The sequence below is a fragment of the Crassostrea angulata genome, chromosome 2, assembly GCF_025612915.1.
Source record: "Crassostrea angulata isolate pt1a10 chromosome 2, ASM2561291v2, whole genome shotgun sequence".
NCBI classification, from domain to species: domain Eukaryota; kingdom Metazoa; phylum Mollusca; class Bivalvia; order Ostreida; family Ostreidae; genus Magallana; species Magallana angulata.
In genome coordinates, this window is record NC_069112.1 from 72,520,718 (window position 1) to 72,545,020 (window position 24,303).

Genomic DNA, 24,303 nt, shown 5'->3' on the forward strand with positions numbered 1-24,303 from the left:
TTTGTACGTTTTTTTTTTATTTCTACAGTAATATAAGTGCCTAACTTTACTCTTAAACTTAAACGTTTAAGAGCTTAATGAACTTGTATGAATATTCCATAAAACTTATCATCTTATTGGTCTAGAACGTCATCTGACATGGTAAACACAAATTGGTTTTCCCGGGACATAATTACCAAACTCAACCTTTTTGGAAACGTTGGGATTTTTTACATTCGATTTGTATGAGAAGCTGAACTAAAAACATCATTAAAAGATTATTTGAAGATTCTCATATTTTTTATCTTAGAACACACATCAAACTATCAATTAAGTTTTTATTTCATAGACGTCTTGGAGATATGACGATTAATTGCAAAATAAAAATCAAATTTACATTGGGAAATATAATTTTTCTTTGGTAAAAAAGAAAGATATGAATATTCTTATCAGAATTGTTGTACTTTCTTATCAAAATTGTTGAAAGGGTCTTATGGAATGACGATATTTGGTCGTGGGGTATCTTGATATTCTTTAAACTATTTATAGATTTCTGCGTTTACACACGTTATATTTTTTGCTATTCAGAAGGTTTACGGACACTCTACTTGATGTCATTTTTAATGAATAAATAACAATTGCTAATCAACAAATAATAATAATGTCATTTAAAGGAAACTTCAGAATATTTACAGTACATAAAAGAAGGAAGTATTAAATTACAAATCATAAAACAAAAATAAGCAAAACAAATACATTGTGTACGTCTGACTATCTGAATAAACTTGATTCATTTTTTTGCAGTATTGATTAAGATGGATGGATAGCAGTGGTCATTTCTTTATTAGATTGATCTCCTTTAAAAAAGAGCTTTATATGAAAAAAAATATTAACATATTCAAATTTAAGAGCATAAAAATGTGGAATATTTCTTTATAGAACAACTGTTTTGGCTTTAAAAATCATAGCTTAATTTGAAGTAGATCCAGTCTTTAATTTGTTGACCTCCCTGCCTTATTCACTGTACACTGTCCGTTATTATTCACTGTACACTGTCCGTTATTATTCACAGTACACTGTCCGTTATTATTCACAGTACACCGTCCGTTATTATTCACAGTACACTGTCAGTTATTATTCACAGTACACCGTCCGTTATTATTCACAGTACACTGTCCGTTATTATTCACAGTACACTGTCCGTTATTATCCACTGTACACTGTCCGTTATTATTCACAGTACACTGTCCGTTGTTATTCACAGTACACTGTCCGTTATTATTCACTGTACACTGTCCGCTATTATTCACAGTACACTGTCCGTTATTATTCACAGTACACTGTCCGTTATTATTCACAGTACACTGTCCGTTATTATTCATTAACTGAGTTAAAACGTTGGTTTTTGTTTCTTATTTGTAATGGAATTGAACGAAAATTGCTCTGATAAAAGGCCACGGTATGTTTACAAATTAAGCGCGCTTGTAAAAACACGTGTAAAAACAAAACAATTGTTTCACAGATATGAAGCATTAGATATTTGTATATCGCCTGTCGGCAAATGGCAATAGCAGTATACGGAGATTTATAAGGATTTGAGCTCAATTCTTCTTTTCATTCTAAATGTCTTCAATTATTATTATTAATGTTAGGAATCTTTCGCTGCAAGTGAGTTACAGGGGTTAAAATTATTTGTGTAGTAAACAAAGCACGAGACCTGTTATAGTTTACATATGCTTTGTATTGATATCAGTTACAGTCTAATATTGGTTTTTATTGCTGATCGAATTATTCAATTATGAACACCTGTCTGCCAAAGTTGTATTGTTAAGGATTTTGTAATTTATGTACATTATTTGTAAACAAATAAAGAACTCGAGCTTTAATTGCATTTCAATAACTTCTTTTCTCAAAACCTGGATTCTAATTTTACTTCTAACATTAAAATTTGATAATTCATTCAGATTAAAATCTGTTTATACAAAAAACTAATTATCTTTAATCAAGTAAAGTTCGATTGATGCTAACGGAAAACGGAACTAATTTAAACACCATCTTTGATATAAAGAAAATCAAATTCGTTTCTAGCATACATTATTTTCCATCCAATCGCGTTTTGTTTTTCTATGTGTCATAATGTACTGTATGTTAACACTTATTGTCAAATCTGTTGGTGATGTGACGTCAGTTCGTGCAAACGATATAATGAAAACTTTTGTTTAATAGGAGATATACGCTGGACATTGGAGATGTTAGAAAAGAAAAACACTTCTGAAAGTAGCCTTCTGTAAAGGTGTTAGTTAGCTTCTTAAACATTTTAGTATCCTTAAGGTTAGCGGACACCGTACTTAAAATCATTTCTAATCAATAAGTAGCAAAAGCTAAATGACAAAAAATAAGACATTTAAAAAACCTGTTTTAAAGTTAAAACAGTAACATTTTGATAGTTTAAACATATTTGTTTATAACCGATGTAATCTGCGTAAAATTACAAAGCACGGAAAATAATAAGAAAACCAAACAGACGTTGTAGTCCAAAACAAAGAATGATCGGAATGTAATGACATTGGCCAGCATACCAGTAAGGATATTCCTCTTGAATATACGTTATCATAAACGAATTTAGATATCCTTGTCAAATGTTGATAACTTTTGCATGATGTAAAAAGTAATATTGGTCTTCTTTCAAAGGAAACGATTTACGTATAATGCAATGTCCTGTATCATTGCAATATTAGTCACTGCTACAATTGACTGTATAAGTCAATGCGCACTTTATTATTGTTCATTCCTTTAGAATATGTGTCACTAAAATAAAGTTAATCAAATTTTTTTTGGTGTTTTTTTAAATCATTATTTCATTAAATAACTGTAATGTTGTATGCTTATTTATTTAGCCGAACTTGCTGATTTATCATGGAGCATACAAATATATAATGTCTTCATTGTTGATTCAGAGTTCCTTGTGCATACTGAATCTGAAAGAAAAAAGTAAAGTTTTAAACTATGTGCAAAACTATTTTCATTGCTTTATAACTTAATCCTGCTTATTTAAGCTTTTTCAACACGTTATAATTCGATATTGAATATCCTCTTGAAATCTGCTTTAGTCTTCCTTAAAATAGATTTCTTTGTTGTTTTAGATAACAAATATACAATTACATTTTATAACCAAAATAAAGGATTTTCTATCTTCAGTATCATCAGTATAAAAATGAAATAAACATTGCAATGTATAATAATGAATTTGGTGGACACGAAAATTAAAAAAAAACTTACTAATTATTGATATGCTTAAAGCATTTCCTCAAGGGAAGTCTCATGTTAGAAATAGTGAATGGGTATGTATAGTGGACAACTATAACGACGTGCGACACTTGGGCAATGACGCTGTTTGCCATTGAAACTTTCCAACGTTCAAGATCCTTAGAGTGGTCGTTATACTGTAACGTCAATATGTTAAAAAAACAAATATTGTAAACGTTTTATATTTGGCGGGAATTAGTTTTTTTAACAAGTCGGCGTGAATTTGAGTTAGTGTATTCTTAAATATGAATCGTACTATCCCTAAACATATATGCATGGCATTTAACGATGAACTTAATTTCGTTGAAGCAGAACACAGTAAAATTTCACTGTTCAATCTGACGATACAATTAGCAGTATGATGTTTTCTTTTACCAAAGAAACCTGTCTTCTTTATCGTAATCTATTCTCAAAATTATGTAAAGTACATGAAATGTTGTTAGAAACTAGTCTAGCTAGGTATATTTTTGATTTACATGTACCAGTATTTCGTATCATATTGATGACGTCACAAGCATCTTATCCAATACAAATTCCTCAGATTTACAATAGTGTAAAACAAAAAAAAAAGGACAAAAAATGTAACACTGCCCCGAGTATTATGAAAGAAAAATCTTCAAATATCAAAAGCAAATGACGTATAGCACTAAGAATGTTGGTACTAAAAACATTTGACTTGTTGTTACGTAATATTACGGGGCATGTTTAATAAAACAGCAAAATTTGAGAGAGTTTGTGATAAATAATGATATTGTTTATTTATAGGGATTAATAATTTCATTTTAAAAGTGTAAATATTAAACAAGAACTAATTGTCGATAAAAAAAAAGTGTATCATAGATAAAATGATTTCAGAGCAGTTTTACACATTTGATTTTTTGTTAAGGTAAAATAGTAGTATATGTTTTACTTTCAAGTGATGCAATGGAAGGAAAGTTTAACAGAAAGACTTCATTCGCAAGTAAAAGTATAGTTATTTTTAAAGAACACATTCACTTCATATTAATATTTAGAATTGTTTTCATTAAAAAAATAAACAATTGTTAAAAAGGAAATTCAAATTGACGATCATTAACCTTGGAGTTGCCTTAACCTACAGGCTTAATTATCAACTTAAAGAAACGGATTCTACTTATCTTTAAAGTTTTAAAATCAACCACCCATAAAAATAATTTACGTTAAGTTTGATTTAATTTTACTCATTGGTTTTGGGGATAAAAAAAATGTACCCAAAAAAAAAATCTAACAGACAGACAGACGGACAAACACAAACTGTCAATTGCGAAAAAAAAGGAAAAAAAATATTATTAAAAAAGCTCTCTTTATAGTTTATTTATGTGAATTAAAAGGTGAACAATCTGATATAATGTCTTCACATTAATCCTGTATGTATCATTCTATTTTTAAAAAAATGAATTAAAATCGCCATACGTTTTGACAGACACTTCAAAACACGAGATAAGAATAGCTGGTTTTTTTATTTTTAACGATTTAAAAGAGGATCCAATGAAAAAGAATATTTACTTACCAGTTTGATTTCATGATCTTCTGTATTAAACAAAAACACAGTGACGTTGTGTGTCTTATTTATTTCAAACGATATGTTAGCAAGGTTTGAAGACATTCCCGATAAAAACAGATTGATATATACGAGACCATCTTCGTCTGCTTCTGAAAAAGATAATCCGTTTCTCGAAGTCATGCACAGGAAAAATGTCCACATGTGTGCAACATGTGTTTAACATATATTTTACATATATATTTTACACGTGTAAAACACATAAAAAGAGCACACATATATAAAGTGTTTAATTCCACACAAGTTTAACATGTGTTTAATATGTGTCAAACATGTGTGAAATTAAACATAGCATATTTTATATGTGTAAAACACATATTCTATATGTGTAATATATGTGTTGCATTTTATATATGAAATTTATATATAATTTTTTGTTAGCAATTTTCAATAATAAAGGTACATCTTTACTTAAGCTTTCATTTAAAATATATTACGTACAGTACGTGTGCTTCATATTGCAAACTATTCCATGATATCAATGTATAGATCATCAGTATATTATTGCAGATGCACACCAGGCATATAAAAAAATAATAACAAAAACTTCATTAATTTGTTCTCAGGAGTTTATTCTTCATTGCCATGTAACAATTCATTTCTCTCTTCCTTGTTCCTGTAAAAAAAAGAAAAATGACACAATCATACATAATTATGTATTGTTTCTATTTCATTTTTAATGTACTACACCATTAGTTATTGTTTGCCATGTCTCTGTTTTACAGTATACATGTACACTTGTTACATTATCCAATGATATTACATTATATAGATTCAATACTAAAATTCATACAGAAATATATTAGATAAGTACCTGGTAATCTAGGTCAGAATATGTATTAATATTGAAAAAGAGTGAAATCACAACAATTTTTTAACTTACCGCTTGGTAACCTTTAATTCTTCTTTCTTCTTTTTCCTGCAGAAGCTCCCAGATGTTTCGTCTGTTGTCTTTTTTTATTGATACATAGAACACTGGTGACAGAAAAAAATCTCAAGTTAATATATAGTCATGGTATATTTCATAGATTGAAGATATAAATTAAATTGTCATGTGAAAATCAAATTTTCATTTTAATTTAATATAGCATTGAATGATTCATTTTTGACGTCGTCGTGTCAATAACTGCCGTCAGGTGAGCAGACAAATTGAATAACGCGCGTTAGCGCGTTATGATAACTTGTCTGCTCACCTGACGGCAGTTATTGACACAACGACGTCAAAAATGAATCATTTAATGCTTATATTTACATTCCGTTACTAAAGAAATCAATTGTTTACTTAAATAAATCGATATAAAGTGTAGATCACGGAGGGAGTGAATAAGTAACAGCAGGAACAGCTGTTTTGTAAAACCGGTTTAAACTGGTTTTCACATAGACTGTTGAGATGAGATCGACGAGCATGAAAATATAATCCATGATAAATAACTCTTGAAATGGTGCTTTAAACAATCAAGTAAACTTTTTTGTTGAATAATTATAAAACATGGTGTTTTTACAACATTCATGAAATATATTTTTAACAAATAACATAGAAATCACTGTTTGAGAACTACTTATGCAAATTACTCGTAAATTTATACGCAGTGAATAGGTGTTGCATTTAGAGGCATTTAAACATCACGGAATTAAATGGAAAAACACAGTAGAATGTAAATATATATATGTATTTCTCTAACAGAACTTAGTACATACATGTAGTTAATACTATACAATCATGTATATAATATAATTATAATTCTCACCTTTAAACTCTGGCCAGAACTTCTATCATTCGGTAAACTTTTTCGTTGTTAAGAATAACCTCTGAATTAAAGAAATAAAGAAAAAATAAGCAAAATTCTTTTATAAAGTATCATTCAATAAATAGTTATATATATTTATACACATGTACATGATGCACTTTATTTGTACATAATTATGTCCAAAGAAGGGACTGGTTGCATGTTAAGTTCAATTGTTTGAGTTGTTAGCCAATACATGTAGTATACTGTGGAATCATTTAAATTCATGGGGGCCAATTTTTGTGGATTATGACATTTTTGCTCTTTGTGGGGATGTAATTTCGTGGATGCGTAGCCTACTGTTTCAGTAACAAAGATAACTGTTTCTAAAATTGTTTTCGTTGAGGATTTAAATTAGTGGGAGAGGGCTACCCACGAATTCCTCGAAAATTGAGCCACCACGAATTTTAATGATTCCACGGTATATACATTAGATCTGACACTTTTAAGATGCCTTAATAGTATTGTTGATTTTTATCAATATATAAGTATGTCATACACATGATATTACAAAGTCAGACTTACAAGTGCTACTGTCATCTACTTCCTCCTCATTTCCACAGGACTCTTTCCTGGTGGAGTGAATTGCCTGTACAAATAATTGCACAGCCATCCAGGGGGAGAGGGTCTCAAATTAGTCCATTGTAGAGCAGAACAGCTAAGAAAAATAAACATCAGACTTTCAATATTAAAACTAAAAAACAAATATTTGTTTAAATCAGTCACTGTCTACACATGTAAGAAAAGTCATTGTTGTACATCCTAGAATTACCATTATTGAAACTATAAAAAACTGAAATATCCAGATTTTCAGAATTATATTGCTGTTTTGCAAGTACATGTACATGTTATATAATAATTAATTGTTACAAGTGCTTTTGATTGCTAAAAACTAACAGCAATTTTAAGAAGACTGAGATAATTAAATAACTAATAATACAAACATGCAGCCATCAGTGGATACCAAGCAGCTTTAACAGAATTCTGATACTGCATGCACATATTTTTGCAACAGAATTGACAAACTAACCAAAAAAACTAGCCATCTCTATGTTGATCTAACTTCAACTTCCTTCTTTTCAGTGCATTGACCTTAGCAATTCATGTGTAGACTGGGTTCTTTCTAAAATATAGTTATACCAACTTAATACAATCATCAGATGTTTTTAAATCAGCATATAATAAATATTTAATTTTGAGGAGGAAAACAGACATATTATGATAATATTTTTATAATTAAACCTGAAATATTTGTAAAAGTTAGATTTTCAACTCTTAAAAATTACAGTACACTATACAGAAATTCTTAATGTTAACAATACAGTCAGAACTCTACGTATTTAGATTTAATTACCATGATTTGTCACTTTTATACCAGCTGCAGTGTAGAACTGTCTATGAACTCAAGAAGAATGTCTGGATCTTGAAAAATTCATTAACTTATGTCTTCGGAGTTCCTGACCGACCAATATTGACAGCCTTTGTACTATAGCCATTTTCTACAAAAAAAAAGAATTTATACACAATAGTTGTATATATCAAAATAAGTTGCATATCATAGTACATTGCAGGTATATTATTGCATGTTTAATAATAAAAAAAATCACTTAAACATGACATTTAGAATTAATATGGAAATTTCATTGATTTTCTTTTACAAAATTTAAATCATGAATACTTTCAAAAGAAAGTCAAGCATCAGTTTTGAAGATAAAAAACTGATTTTTACTTATAAAACTTACAACTGCATAAACAGTTTAAAGAGACATATCCCTGCTATCCACTGCGTTAGTTTATGTCTTCTGTGACCTGTCTAAAAATAAAGTGTGTTGATTAGCATACTCACTTAAGTAACCGACTGAACATTTTAGCAAGTTGTTGCATAATAAGTAACATTCTAAACAATCAATTTAATTTTCAGTTTTGATATATCAACAACAACAACAACAACAACAACAAAATTATATAAAACTTACGACTTGCTGCTTTTAAGTTTTATTGAATACCTACTCGTTTATTTGCAACGAGCTTTACTCTAGTTTATTCTACTTTCACTTTTCAAGATTGAAATGTGTCTGATCTAAATAAAAATACATTTGATAAACATATATTTAATGTTCGCTTAATTTTCAAGCATTGTTCTGTCTATAAATCTGCTTTTTTCAGCTACAACTGCTTAATTGTAGCTTTGTGGAAAACGTTTACCGACAGACCTACCGTTTACCTACATTTAGCAGATGTAGTATATACCTTTATGTGTATTATATACATTAAATCACCGTATTTGCCTTCATAGTTCATCTAAAAACTTTCATCAATTTCACCTAAGTAGATTGGATAAGCATCGATCGTTGACAATACATGTTTCTTGTTTTCAACCCGAATTTTCCCGAAGAACACAAGCTACTTGACGTGTTGTAAAATGACTAGGTTGCTACCAGCAATATTTGTATATTTTACAATACAAATAAATGAATAAGAATGATTGACAAACCTTACCTTTAGCCTCAAATCGAATATCTGTAAATGATTGATCAACATCTTCTGCTTCCGTGACGTAAAAAATGACGTATGATTGCAAACGACAAAATTAAAGCCAATCGAGATTTTAATCCGGAATTGGTTAACTAATAAATATTCTGTAAGTTACTCTGCAAAAGTTTGTTAGATAAATTTTATTCTTACAAATATTTACTAATAAATGCATAAATATAGGTGAAAGTCATGAAAATAAATAATAAATTCAACATTTTTTTTTCGTGTATATGTTCTTTGAAACATGTATTGAACATATATTATTTCATATATGTGTTAAACATATGTAAAATATATATGTTACACACGTGTATAATATATGTGTTCAACATATAAATTTTAAAACATGTGTTGTACACATGCATTATATGTGCAAAACATGTGTAAAATTATACACATATTTTACACATGTGGACATTTTTCCTGTGTGGCATCATATATCGATGCATTAAACGTACTTGAGGGTAAAATGGTGGTTCTAGCCAGGGCATGGCAAACTAAAAAATAAAATAATATAATAGTAACATTAAAGTAAAGAGTGCACTTATAAACCATTAAAATAGTTGTAAACTGTTTACAATTTTTTTTTTTGCGAGCGAGACACTTTAGCGATTTTCGTGATTACATCGTCGTCGCGAATATTCCCCGCCGCGACTCAGCCCTTGTCGTATAGTTGTAATAACAACACAAGTCTTTAATGTATGTAAGTTTTATTCCCAAAAATAAGTCATCGCAAATCAGTCTCCAGTAAATCGCTAATCAGTCTCCAGTAAATCGCTAATCAGTCTCCAGTAAATCAGTCACCAGTAAATCGCTAATCAGTCACCAGTAAATCGCTAATCAGTCTCCAGTAAATCAGTCACCAGTAAATCGCTAATCAGTCTCCAGTACATCGCTAATCAGTCTCCAGTAAATCGCTAATCAGTCTCCAGTAAATCGCTAATCAGTCTCCAGTAAATCAGTCACCAGTAAATCGCTAATCGGTCTCCAGTACATCGCTAATCAATCTCCAGTAAATCGCTAATCAGTCTCCAGTAAATCGCTAATCAGTCTCCAGTATATCGCTAATCAGTCTCCAGTAAATCGCTAATCAGTCTCCAGTAAATCGCTAATCAGTCTCCAGTATATCGCTAATCAGTCTCCAGTAAATCACTAATCAGTCTCCAGTAAATCGCTAATCAGTCTCCAGTAAATCAGTCTCCAGTAAATCGCTAATCAGTCTCCAGTAAATCAGTCTCCAGTAAATCGCTAATCAGTCTCCAGTAAATCGCTAATCAGTCTCCAGTAAATCAGTCTCCAGTAAATCGCTAATCAGTCTCCAGTAAATCGCTAATCAGTCTCCAGTAAATCAGTCTCCAGTAAATCGCTAATCAGTCTCCAGTAAATCAGTCTCCAGTAAATCGCTAATCAGTCTCCAGTAAATCGCTAATCAGTCTCCAGTAAATCTCTAATCAGTCTCCAGTAAATCGCTAATCAGTCTCCAGTAAATCGCTAATCAGTCACCAGTAAATCGCCAATCAGTCTCCAGTAAATCGCTAATCAGTCTCCAGTAAATCACTAATCAGTCTCCAGTAAATCGCTAATCAGTCTCCAGTAAATCGCTAATCAGTCTCCAGTAAATCGCTAATCAGTCTCCAGTAAATCGCTAATCAGTCTCCAGTAAATCGCTAATCAGTCTCCAGTAAATCGCTAATCAGTCTCCAGTAAATCAGTCTCCAGTAAATCGCTAATCAGTCTCCAGTAAATCGCTAATCAGTCTCCAGTAAATCAGTCTCCAGTAAATCGCTAATCAGTCTCCAGTAAATCGCTAATCAGTCTCCAGTAAATCAGTCTCCAGTAAATCGCTAATCAGTCTCCAGTAAATCGCTAATCAGTCTCCAGTAAATCGCTAAATAATGTCATCGCGAATAAAAGTTGTCTACTACTTTATGTCTTTAAAATAATATTTCTGATTAAATAGTACAGACCCTGAAACGTACTACTACACCAAAAAAGCGTGCGACTTTCGTGCGAGAAACGTTTCGTGTAAACCGTTTAGCGTTTCGTGTAAACCGTTTAGCGTTTCGTGCGAATCGTGAAGCGTTTCGTGTAAACCGTTTAGCGTTTCGGGCAAAGCGTGCAGCGTTTCGGGCAAAGCGTGTAAATCGTTTCGGGCAAAGCGTGCGAGATCCGTGTGAAACGTTTATCAGATTTCATTCGGAACTCTCTGAAAATTTAATTGTTTCAAAATAGCGCTCGTGTTAAACATTACTTTAAACTGATTGGCAAAACTCCTTTGAGATATTCTCGTGAAAAAAATCTATAAGAAATGATATACTTATCTTTTTACAAAATTGAATTAATTTTTAACAAACAAAAGAAAAGTACGCGTATTGAAAGAAGACTAGTTACTGAGACTATTCGGCTGTGTACAACCAGTACACATACATGTAACCTCGGACATCGGGTAAGACCTGCACCTGGCTGAACCTGTCAATCAAACTCTGTGTATTCGTTTTCATTGGATGGTCACGCGTCTCTTTTTTTGTCAATAGCCAATAGAAATTTAATAACTTCAAGTTAGTCGGAATCAGTATTTGATGATGCACACAATTTCAATGATAGATTATTTAACATTAATTTGAACAAAATTAAATGTAAACATAGAAAGAAAATATACTGTTCATTTCTATGAAATGCGGGAAGTAAATTCTTTTGAATCCCGATTTAAAATATTTCTACAAGTTATTATTTTAATTATTTAAACACTGATAACGGAAAACAATAAGTAATTAACACACTGAAATTTTCCTAAAATGTACATATGCAATTAATTATTATGGGAGTTTATATGCATGGTACTTAATTCAAATAGATTATAATAGATATATTGTACGCTGTTATGCGGGGCGCTGGTTATGTATACGAATATTGAGACAAAAATCTAAATCATTTTTTATTTTTTGTTCTTTCCGAAATCCGAAATAGAAATGACAACTTTCTTTATTGTTTAATCCATTGATTTTTCTCTGTGATATTATGTACGGAACATTTATTTACGCGAATGATTCGACATAAACAGAATTAGTCGGTTGTTTTATAGCATTTTTCTAACTTATGTGACTAATTATATTTTACATAACTTTCAAAATTATCAATGTAAATAATCACAAGTTTATTTACAGTTAGTATTTTAACATCGTATTCTCTGAAACCAATAAAAATATCAATGTGAGAAGAAAAATCAAATCCCGCCGAAAACTGAAAAACCGATTTCAGTTTGTAATCATACGGATTTTATTTTTGGTATTGAATATTGTGTTACGGTAACTTTTTTCTCTGGATTTTTTTTATTATTTACGGCACTAATAAGAATCATGGATATTTCTTTTGAGCAATAAATATATTTATAGAAGTAATACATGTATTTTTGGCTAATTCTGTGAATAAATAATTTTTTGCTTTAAATATAAGTAACAAATTAAATTAATCCATCAATTCAATACTTATGTACATATATGTTTCTAATATCAATATTTCTATTAGTTCGTGTTTTCTTAAAATTAATTCTTACTAACAGAGCCAGGGTAAAAATCCGAGAGGACCCGAATCGATCAGGATAAAAGCGTGTCCAAAGCGTGTGAAAAGCGAGCAAATCGTTTCGTGCGAGAATCGTTTCGTGTAAACCGTTCAGCGTTTCGTGTAAATCGTTTAGCGTTTCGGGCAAAGCGTGCAGCGTTTCGTGTAAACCGTTCAGCGTTTCGTGTGAACCGTTTAGCGAGCGAGCGTGCAGCGAGCGTGTGGTGTAGTAGTACGTTTCAGGGTCTGTAAATACGGTGCATGACAATATCCAAACTACATTATATTCACATCTAAATAACTAAATAGTTATTAGGAAACATTTTGATAATTAGGTATACCATTGAAGGATTCAGCAATATTCCAATTCTTCAAGAAAAAAATCTTTCTACGCTTCGGGAAATAAGTTTGCCTTTGGAGAAATGGAACCTTGCTGTCTATCTTAATATAATATTTTTACTGTTTTATTTTACCGTCACAAGTATTCATTCAGAAAAAAAGTTCAGTTCAGTATAATGCTTCCTATAGCTCACAAGGTAACATGTCAAAGTCAATAAAATCAGATATCACGTCGATTTGTGACGTAGGCAAGTTATAAAGATGAATAAATATAGTTAATCCAAAAACAACGATAATCGTTGCAACGATAATCAAATCATATGGTTATGCACATTAATGATTTATTTCAGAATAATACTAAACTTTCCCCTTGGTTATTAGAAATAACTAAGTGATCCAAATAGGTTTGTATTAGCTCATCGAACTAATGTGCCTATTTCTAGGGATTTGGTCTACATTAAAGATATTCAGTTTGTTTACAACAAGTGTTAAGCTATCAGCCAAAAATATCAAAATACTCTAATAAAATGAAAAAAGAAAATATTTTTACTTTTTACAAATTTTGTCGTCTTGATATCGCCATAAATTTAAAAAAAAATCGCACTTTTTTCTCTCAAAACGTACAAAATAATTATCGTTTAATCAGAAGAAACTGTTTCAACACTAAATGTTTCTAATCTTATGTAAAAGGTGTTTTACTATTGCAGTTGGTATCCCAATAATCCTTTCCCTGTTAAAATGGATAGTAAATGAAATATATAGATATATATATATATATATATATATATATATATATATATATATATATATATATATATATATATATATATATATATATATATATATATATATATATATATATTATACATTAATAGAAAGAGGTGAAAGTGATACTCACCTATATCACAATCGACGCCATCGAATCCAGGTTTACATTTAGAACATAGCCCTGTACGAAAGTGACATTTTTCACAGTTTGAGGGACATGGTTTTGTGCATTGTGGGACATATGCAACGGGACTAGGGCAACCTAAAAGAAACACCCAACATTAGAGAATTAATACAAATGCATAAAAGGAACACAGTTCATGGGATACAAACCTTTCAAAAGACATACCAAAAACCTGTACTTCGCAAAAGTCCGTCTGAGCCTTAGTAGAATAACCCGGGGGATATTTAACTCCAGGGAGACGCTCGTTGTAGTATATGACAAACTGTCCAGAGTAAGGACATTTAACTTTTAACAATTTTGGAATGGTTTGTTTCGTGAATGTTGTATCGTGATGACAAAGAATTCCATCTTCAAGATTAGTTGTGTTTGAGATATACAGGTAAAATCCAAGGTATACGGCCGTGAATCCATTGTCGGGTCCTTAAAAAAATAAAACAAGTCTTAAATTAGAAATAAACATGAAAAGGGGATTTACCATTATACCAAAAGGAAACAAATACAATATTTTTTAACAAATTATGTGCACAGTTCTGTTTTCAATTTTAAGTGAAAACAAACTTTAAAGTATTTGTTTCTGATTAATTAATTTAATATTTGTTAAAAAATAGAAAGGAGCAAATGGGAAAAATGTATGAAAACATATCTGACTACCCCAGGGCAAGTTATCAGTCCGGAACATGAAAACTACGTGGTCAATCGCGTAAACTCTCCCCAAGTTCACCCGCCATGTTGCTTTTGTTGACGGTATTGTCAATGAACACTGTTTGCCATCCCACTTTAATGATTCAAAATGACCGTCAACAGCCTTATCACTTGTCCCGTCTGAAAATGTCGAGGACTGCCATGTTTCTTTTCCAAAGCTTAAATTTTCCAAATCTACAAAGCTCAACAATCTATACCACTATATTAAAATAATAGACTCGATTTTTTGGGCTTTAATACCGAGAAATCGGATATTATGTACTGTCTTTTGTTTTAAATATTTTTAAAATCATTGTTACTTGAAGATAATCATTTTTTTTCTCAATTAAGCTTCGCTCATTTATAATTAAAAAAAATTCCTTTAAAAAATCCGGAAATCATCTGCAGTTTTCGGATTTTACAATATTGTGCATGCGCTTTACATTCACGCTAAATCACTGGAGGTCCTTCGTTTAAATTTCCAAATCATCACATTTGTATGGATAAACTCAGAAACGATATGACAAATACGAGTAAATCTTTTATTGAAGGAAATTTAGGAGATAACTCTACCTCAGTGCATTTTTTATGAAAAATTCCGAGAGTTCCGAATGTAAACATGGTGTGTAAATTCAAAGCGAGGAAAAAAGTTGGTTAGAAGTGTTAAATTCTTCATAAGTATGAAATAAATTTTGAGATGAAAGATATTTACAGCCTCAAAATGGTATATTTGTGAATAATTTGACTGTTATTTACAATGCAGCTTCATTAATTTTCTCCAAAGTCGTTTCGGAGCTATTCTATAATTTTTTGCTTCATAACGGATAACGAGGCGTTTTAACTGTGGTTAAGGCCCGTCCCGAGATTTTTCAGTTAGATTTTTCTAACTAAGCAGAGTGTAGTGAAAATTAAAGCATTATAGTAGGCTTAAAGCTTGGTTATGAAATTGTCAACAGTACGGTGTGTCGATGTATCAATTTCGTAAATGTCCGATATCATATGTTATATGTCAACCCGTGCACGCACGGGACAAAGTCTAGTATTAGTATTATGACTTTTCATTCTAACAAGGTAACAAAATTAGCTGTTAGGTATCCAAATATATGTGAACCAAAAAAGTTCAAACACTTGTAAAGAGTACATGTATGAAATAAAATGTTATTTTGTTTGATGAACGGCAAATCAATATTGTAATTTGAGTGAGTGGGCTGAAGTATTGTGTAACAAGTCTTTTTGAATCAAAACTCTCACTATACATACGCTCTTGTAAGAGGTAATGTCAGGTGCCATGGAGAAGTAAACATCCGGTACTGACCGGTAACAACCGCCGTGTGCTCTTTGTCGTATTTAGAAAATCTGTAGACAACTTTGTAATTTTTTCGCTATTACAGTAGCAAAGAGTTGTACATACAATCCAATTATGTGAGAAAGTTATATACTTTTGTCTTCTTACAACATAAACTTCGGTGTTCTTTCATAGTTAAAATATTCAAATTACATAAATGAATTTGATTTCCTTATGGGCATATTACAAAAATGCATAATATTATTATTTATAAAAGGTTTGTCTACCGAATAGTTGTGTTTAATTCATATCCTGATGTTACGTATCGACTGAAAACAAAGCAAACAGGTAACAAAATACAGGGTTTTATTTTCCTGTATTTCTTTTTTAGGGTCTTCCGTTTTCAACGGAAGACCCTCTTGTTATTCTATTGTTTCTTTTTAGGGTCTTCCGTTTCCAACGGAAGACCCTCTTGTTATTCTACGGTTTCTTTTTCTTTATTAGGGTCTTCCGTTTCCAACGGAAGACCCTCTTGTTATTCTTCGGTTTCTTTTTATTATTATTTTTTTTCTTTTTCTTTTTTTTCTGACTCCTTTTCGGCTTCATAACTCAAAAAGTTTTCAATTTATTTAAAGGAAACTTTCAGGGATTATGTGCAATTATAATGCCTCAAAGATGTTAAAGTTTCTATAACAACGTCACTTCCGTTTTGACGTTACGTCATTTTTAAACTCTAAAAAAAGTCATTTTGTCCGCGACATTTCTCAAAAACGCTTTAAGATAGAGTCTTGAAATGTTCTGTGGTTATGAATTTGGCAATTAACATGTGCAATAAGGCTGGAAATAGAAAACCGTCACTTCCGGTCGAAACCGGAAGTGAAACAAATTTTTCGAAAAAATGAATTTTCTGATCAAATCAAAAATGAATATGTGTTTTATGAAGCTTATCAAGCTGAATCTAACACTGAAAGCCGTTTAAAAATCGGACGATGCATTAAAGAGATATTGGGGTTTAAAAATTGATTTTTCCGGAAATTTTGATTCCGCGTTCGTGGTTTAAAAAATAGCGTAATGTTAAAAGTAAAATTAACTCGTACCAAAAATAATTGTTAAGTCGTACTTGAACACATTCGGATTTTTTTTTGTTAAGTCGTTCTTGAAATCGGAAAGGTTTTTGTTAAGTCGTACCTAAAATTATTCGGATTTTGTTAAGTCGTACCAGGAATATTCGATTTTTGTCGTCTTTTTCTTTTTTTTATAAGAGCTCTGCTTCTTACAGGAACTTCCAGCTTTACTTCCGACATTAACGGAAGACCCACTCGTTGCTTTGCAACGAGCTTTGCTCTAGTTCTTATTATTCTTTTTTTTCTTTTTCTGACTTTTTTGGAGCGTTATATCTCAAAAACTACCCAACCGATTTGCACAAAATTTTTAGGAGTGATAGAACATCATCGTCGCTACATATTATTAAATTTTTGCATGATGACGTCACTTCCGGTTTCAGATATAGACGATTTTGTAAATTTTTAAGGGTCATTTTGTCCACGCATCTCCTCCGAAACTAATCAAGATAGAAGCTTGAAATTTTCAGGGGTTGTAGATGAATGTCTGTAGATGTACCCCAATGCTTCCAATTATGAAAATTACTCAGGGCCTCGAAGCTCGCCTGAACCTGAAAATTAACACCAAATTTTTCCACGAAATTTTTGCACATTTTCTGTAATACCTTTCGATGTGCACATAATTTGTTTAAACATGTAATGCAAAAGTTGTTTCAATTTTCACGAGCTTTCCTTTGATATCAAGAAAAAGGGGCTGACCCCTCAAATTAGGGGCCAAGGGGGCTCTAAAGTCTTCCTACAATAACTCTTTACTGAACAATAATTTGTTATTAAATACTAGTATATAAGCAAAAATGTTCATTGTACAGCTGTTTATCTATACAGTATCATACTTAAGTCATATGTTACGTAATTAGGGGTTTCAAGGGGCCAGAAGTTCAAAATTTTGATCATTTATAGCTGAACAAGGAGAAATATTTTGAAAAGCAATGTAGAACAAAAGTTGCTTAAAATGGTGTTCTTGTCAATATGCTACCTTAAATGTTTTTGCTTATGACCCCATTTAGGAGTTAAAGGGTCGGCCCCTAAAACACATTCGTACAGATATCTCAAGAACGGTTAACATTTCATGAACACTTGTTGAACAAAATATGTTTAAATTTGCAAGACCTTAAATTTCATATCAAGAAAAAGGGGCCGGCCTCTCAAATTAGGGGCCAAAAGGGCTCTAATGTCTTTTTAGAATAACTCTTTACTGAACAATATTTTGTTATTAATTATAGAAGCAAAAATGTTCATTGTACAGCTGTTCATCTATACAGTACCATATCTAAGTCATATATTGCGTAATTAGGGTTTCAAGGGGCCAGAACTCAAAACTATGATCATTTATATCTGAAAAAGGAAAAATATTTTAAAAAGCAATGTAGAACAAAAGTTGTTCAAAATAATGTTCTGAACATTATTAAACCAAACATTTTGTTGTTAGTGGCCCCGGTAAGGGGTTAAAGGGTCGGCCCCTAAAACACATTTGTACATATATTTTGAGAACGGTTTACAATTCGTGAACACTTGTAGAACAAAATATGTTTATATTAGCAAGACCTTTTATTTGATATCAAGAAAAAGGTGCTGGCCCCACAAATTAGGGGGTACAAGGGCTACTAAGTCTTTTTATGATAACTCTTTTCTAACCAATGATTTGAAATTTATTATCAAGCAACAAAGCAGCTTTTATTAAGCTTATTTAAAAACTGAAATCCGTTTTAAAGTCAGACGATGCATTACAGAGATATCGGGGTTTAAAAATTGATTTTTCCGGAAATTTTGTTTCCGCGGCCTTGGTTTCAAAAATAGCTAAATGTTTATGGTAAAATTAACTCGTACCAAAAATAATTGTTTAGTCGTACTTAAACACATTCGGATTTTTTTGTTAAGTCGTTCTTGAAATCAAAAACGTTTTTGTTAAATCGTACTTAAAATCATTCGGGTTTTGTTAAGTCGTACCAGGAATAATTCGATTTTTTTCATCTTTTTATTTTAGTTACTCTTGTTATTGGTTTAAGAGCTCTCCTTCTTACAGGAACTTCCAGCTTTACTTCCGACATTAACGGAAGACCCACTCGTTGCTTTGCAACGAGCTTTGCTCTAGTTCATTATTATTATTTTTCTTTTTCTTTATTTTTCTGACTTTTTCAAAGCTTAATATCTCAAAAAGTTTTCAACAGATTTACATGAAACTTTCAGGGATTATGAAGCATTATTGTGCCTCAAAGTTTTAAAATTTTCAACTACAACCTCACTTCCGTTTTTACGTTACGTCATATTTTAAATTTTAAAAAAGTAATTTTGTCCAGGGCGTTTTTCAAAAACGGTTCAAGATAAAGACTTGGAATTTTCTGTGTTGAAGCAATGATCGTTTTTATTTGGACATAAGACTGGAAATTAGTTTCTGTCACTTCCGGTCTAAACCGGAAGTGTTTTAAAATTTTCGAATTTTCGAATTTTTCGTTTTAATTTCAAATGTTTACGAGGTTTGTAGAGTTTGTTATGCTGAACACGAATCTGAAATCCGTTTGAAAATCGGACGATGCATTACAGAGATATCGGGGGTTAAAAATTGATTTTTCCGGAAATTTTGATTCCGCGTCCTTGGTTTAAAAAATAGCGTAATGTTCAAAGTAAAATTAACTCGTACCAAAAATAATCACTAAGTCGTACTTGAACACATTCGGAATTTTTTGTTAAGTCGTTCTTGAAATCAGAAAGGTTTTTGTTAAGTCGTACGTAAAATCATTCGTATTTTGTTAAGTCGTACCAGGAATAATTCGATTTATTTCATCTTTTTATTTTAGTTACTCTTGTTATTGGTTTAAGGGTTCTGCTTCATACAGGAACTTCCAGCTTTACTTCCGATATTAACGGAAGACCCACTCGTTGCTTTGCAACGAGCTTTGCTCTAGTTTATTTTCTTTTTATTATTATTTTTTTTTTGTTAGCCAAAACATTATAATCTATATATAAATATAATATATATATATATATATATATATATATATATATATATATATATATATATATATATATATATATATATATATATATATATATATATATATATATGATGTAGTCATAGCCGCCTTCAGGGGCGAATTTTGATATGAGGCGAAATTACGTAGTCGTTCTTCATGTCTTGTTAAAGCGTTCACAAAATCTGATGTAAAATCGGGCCAAGCAATGAATATGAAAAACGAGTGTCAGCATTCAACTTAGCGCGGGAATTTGTTTCATGACAAGGTCGTTGTATCGACGGTTAAACTGACGGAACAGGGAATTCAATTTAGACTGTTGTTAATCTTCAGTATTTTCAATTTCAGTAACTTTTCAGTCCCATTTCAGTTGACTGAATGGCACAGTTTCATCATGTGTTTAACGTTTTCGCTTCTCTATATGTGTATATAAAGAAGCATTCTTGCAAATGTAATTATTGATACTTAAGTATATATATTCAACCGTCCTTTAAAGTATTATAAGGGTACACATTAAATGCATATCCATATTTATTCTAGATAGCAATGGACAGTTATAACAGATACAAAAAACCATTAAAGATTTGCAAAATTCTTCGTTCCTTTTATTTCTATTTAATTTTTTGAGATAAATTAAGGTCAAGATCTAGTAAATGAATCTAGAGTGTCCCTTTGATGAAAAAACCATTATGACGTCATACTTTGCATCATCAAAAAAATTTATAACTATTATATAATATTATAAATCTGTAGGCACCTTTCATTTACTAGATCTTTACGTTACGGAGCTTTCTGAATCAAGGCATAAACTGTAAAGTGAAAAAAATACCAGCAAATAAATTGTTTGTGTTAAGGTATTTCGCAAAATATTATCTAACAATGATGTTAAGAAGTCACGCTTGTAAATCACGTAAAATGATTTTGCATCCGTCTGGGAATGTCGTTAATTCATATCTTATTCATTAAACTTTTCATACTAATGATTTTTGTATACACAAATATATATCGAATATTAGACTTCTAAAATGTAATACTGTACCAGACTTTGAGTAATGATAAGGTAATTTGCCGCTGATTTCAGAAACTATTTCAACGAGAAGTATACACCTATAAATATATCACTTTATATTCTGATTTACCCAGATACAGCTTAAAAATGCATTACTTTATGGGAAACAATAGTTATAAAAGTTTCAAACTTATACTTTGTTTGACCAGAGCAAGAATGGATTGACTTTTTGAGAATTAAACAAAGTTGGAAAAGGTCAGAATGATAATTTTAATCCACCAACCATTTTCGTGCTTTATATTTCAAAATTCATGTCTATCATGTTGAATTGTACTTGGTTTTTCAAATCAGATGGAATTCTAAATTCCAAAAACACTTACTGCAAAATCATGAAAATTCGTCGGGGCGAATAATTTGTGGATTACTTTTGTTATTTGTTTGTTCGGACGTAAATTCTTGTACTTTCTTACACCTACAAAGGAATACAAACTTCCTAGTAACCCATTATTTTTATTTGAGGAGTATGTCAATTAGTGTATGAGAGGTACCCAAGAATTCCAAAGAAGTTGAGCCACCTTAAAATCCAATGATTTCACTGTATCATAGCAAATACTTAATTGTCGTTGCAGTTCATTTCTTTATGAATTGTAAGGTAAACATACTCACTGCTGCAACTGTAAACAACAGTAAACGACTGTAAACTAATATATACCACTCTAAACGACTGTTAACTACTATAAACAAATGTAAACTACTCACATTCTTTACAGGTAAATATACAAGGGAGTGTACATTGGGGATCCCTGTAACCATACTGTGGAGAGGGACACCCTATTGTATGATAAATACATTATGAGTTTGATTGTAAATATCTAAAAAAGTTTCCGTTATCCTTTGATCCTTATCTATTATTGTTAACAATTGTACTGAAAACATTTCTTGTGTATATACAATGCATCAACATTGTTTTATGTTTTATAGTTAGTTCGGAGACAAATCTTTGACTTTTTTCATTTTATCTGTTTCAATTGAATGTCTTTCTCAGGTATGGATATGTATTTTGTATATTAAAAATCGTCCAAACGTGATGATTAAATATATTGAGACACAGTATAGAAAAACAAGACCTTCAAATCTACGTTAGACTAAGAAGATGAACATTTCTTTGATATTTTTCATCTGATCTGTTTCAATTGAATTTTTTCGCAGGTATTTATTTTTCATCAAAAATGAACCAAATTTGATGAATAAATATACTAATACAGAGTTTAGAAAAACAAAGACCTACAAATTAACACAGGACATTGATTATTTTTATGTGTATACAATGGAATAAAGTGGATTTAGAAGAAAAAAAATCGATCTAAAACTAACCGTACACTTCGACCTCACAAAGGTCAACAAACGCGTGTGGACTGTAGCCCTTTGGGTATTTTAATCCATTGATTCTCTCATTGTAAAAGATAACGTATCGACCAACAGCAACACACGTAATGTCCATCACTGCAGGTAAGGTATAAATGGTGTGGTGTTTGTCATGGTAACAAATTGTACCATCCGTATGATCTGTTTTGTTGGAAACAGCAACTGTAAATCCCAGAAACCTCGCTCTAAAACCATTGTTTGCGTCTACAATTAAAGTAAACATTTGTAAACAAAACATTAAACATAGAACAGTCATAATCATCGAAAAAAATTTCGAAGAAAAAAACTGTACATGTAAAACACGAAACAAGAATTATATGTATCAAGTTTTAAAAAAAAAATGTAGGTTTCATACTTAAGATAATTGTATCAAAATGGATATTTTTTATTATCATTGTTATTATAGTTATTATTGTTATCATGATAATTATTATCATGATTATTATCGTTATCAGTATTATAATTATTATTATTATTAAAAACACCAACAAATCATAGACTATAAATTACCCCACTTTTTGTTGTCCGTTCTAGCATACACCACAATGCGCTCCACCTGTGAAATGCGCTCTAAATCCACCCTCCACATCGCAATCTCTTTATTTTCCAAGGTGGCGGTACATTGACCGCCTGCATATGCAAGGTTAGATTTCATACCATCGACAAGTTTACCACTTGGATTTTTAGATGAGAACGGATAAAGCTCAGTTGTTGGTCGATGAAGTGCTAAGTTTTCTACAAAAAATGTAAATTTTGAAAGAAATGAAAAGTACTTAAATTGTTTATTCATCACAACATCAATCTTATGAACAACATTTTATTCCGTAATAATATAGATCTTGATAAGGATATTCTATTCAAAATATTTTTTTTTAAAACGATTATAAGTAATACTATTGATCTTTGTGAAAATTGAAAGAATTACGTTATATCAGTGTGATATTAGCAATCTTGATTATTTTTGTTGTAACAATAGGTCCGATACTTACCCCTACCCCTCATCAAATAATATTGCTTACTTCGTACATAATTTTCACAAGAATGTCCTGAATAACCCAGACTGCAGTCTCCTAGGCATTTCCCCGTTATGTAGTTACAATACGTGCAGTTCCGGGGACAGGAAATATCGCAGTTAGCTCCGTACACTCCAATTGGACAACCTTGTTGAAATGTCAAAAAATGAAACGTTAAAGGATAGTTTTTAAAACAAACAACAAAGAATTCATTAGCGGGTGAACAGTTGAAGCAAAATCATACATGAATGATGTTGAACAGTTATTTAATTTGTGCTTAGTATATTAATTAAAGAAAACTTCTTTACAATTTATGCTTACAAAATTTGACTAGCACCGCCAGGGTGTGTGACTTAAATATAAAAAGGTTGATTAACACAATTTGCTCTTGGTGGGATTGATTATGTAATGAATACAATGTTTTCTTGTACAAATGGGGTGTGCTACTGCATAACAATATTCGTTCGTACCATAAACCTCCACTTCACAAAGATTATTAAAAACCTTTGGAGAATAATCGTGGTTGATGGGCGACAAGTTTTTTCTGGAATTGTAGTATATCACAAAACGCCCGAGAACATCACATGATATGTTCATGGTCGGCGGAATAGAGGCCGCAGTAAAGTTGGTGTCTTTGTAACACAACATCCCGTCTTCTTTGACCGTTGTATTTGATACATACAGAGAAAATCCAAGGAATCTGCTCGCATATTGGCTGTGTGCTTTAGGAAACAAAATTGAAATACAAATAGCGAGATAAATTGC

General features: G+C 31.1%; 1 protein-coding gene and 1 long non-coding RNA gene across 2 annotated transcripts; both read right to left on the reverse strand.

The window, feature by feature from the left end:
• Positions 1–360: 360 nt before the first annotated feature.
• LOC128172365 (uncharacterized) lies at positions 361–24,255 on the reverse strand. Its single transcript, XM_052838164.1, has 11 exons — positions 24,009–24,255; positions 23,545–23,685; positions 23,036–23,260; positions 22,475–22,729; positions 21,860–21,931; positions 14,687–14,911; positions 14,201–14,455; positions 13,982–14,113; positions 9,617–9,683; positions 3,259–4,988; positions 361–2,957 (listed from the first exon to the last, which is right to left on the reverse strand). Exons 1-10 carry the CDS (start codon positions 24,184–24,186, stop codon positions 4,769–4,771), a joined length of 1,770 nt encoding a protein of 589 aa, XP_052694124.1. The 5' UTR covers positions 24,187–24,255; the 3' UTR covers positions 361–2,957; positions 3,259–4,768.
• LOC128172372 (uncharacterized) lies at positions 5,425–7,775 on the reverse strand. Its single transcript, XR_008242254.1, has 5 exons — positions 7,682–7,775; positions 7,177–7,309; positions 6,613–6,673; positions 5,748–5,839; positions 5,425–5,480 (listed from the first exon to the last, which is right to left on the reverse strand). It is a non-coding gene; the product is annotated as an uncharacterized LOC128172372 (long non-coding RNA).
• Positions 24,256–24,303: the final 48 nt, after the last annotated feature.

Bases quoted from the DNA above. Each gene is read 5' to 3' on its own strand.
- LOC128172365 (XM_052838164.1), bottom strand. From the start codon at position 24,186: ATGTTGTGTTACAAAGACACCAACTTTACTGCGGCCTCTATTCCGCCG. The intron at 14,456-14,686 runs GTAGTCAGATAT...TATTTTTTTAAG, and splicing joins GACTGATAACTTGCCCTGGG to GACCCGACAATGGATTCACG. The intron at 9,684-13,981 runs GTGAGTATCACT...TTTATTTTTTAG, and splicing joins TGGCGTCGATTGTGATATAG to TTTGCCATGCCCTGGCTAGA.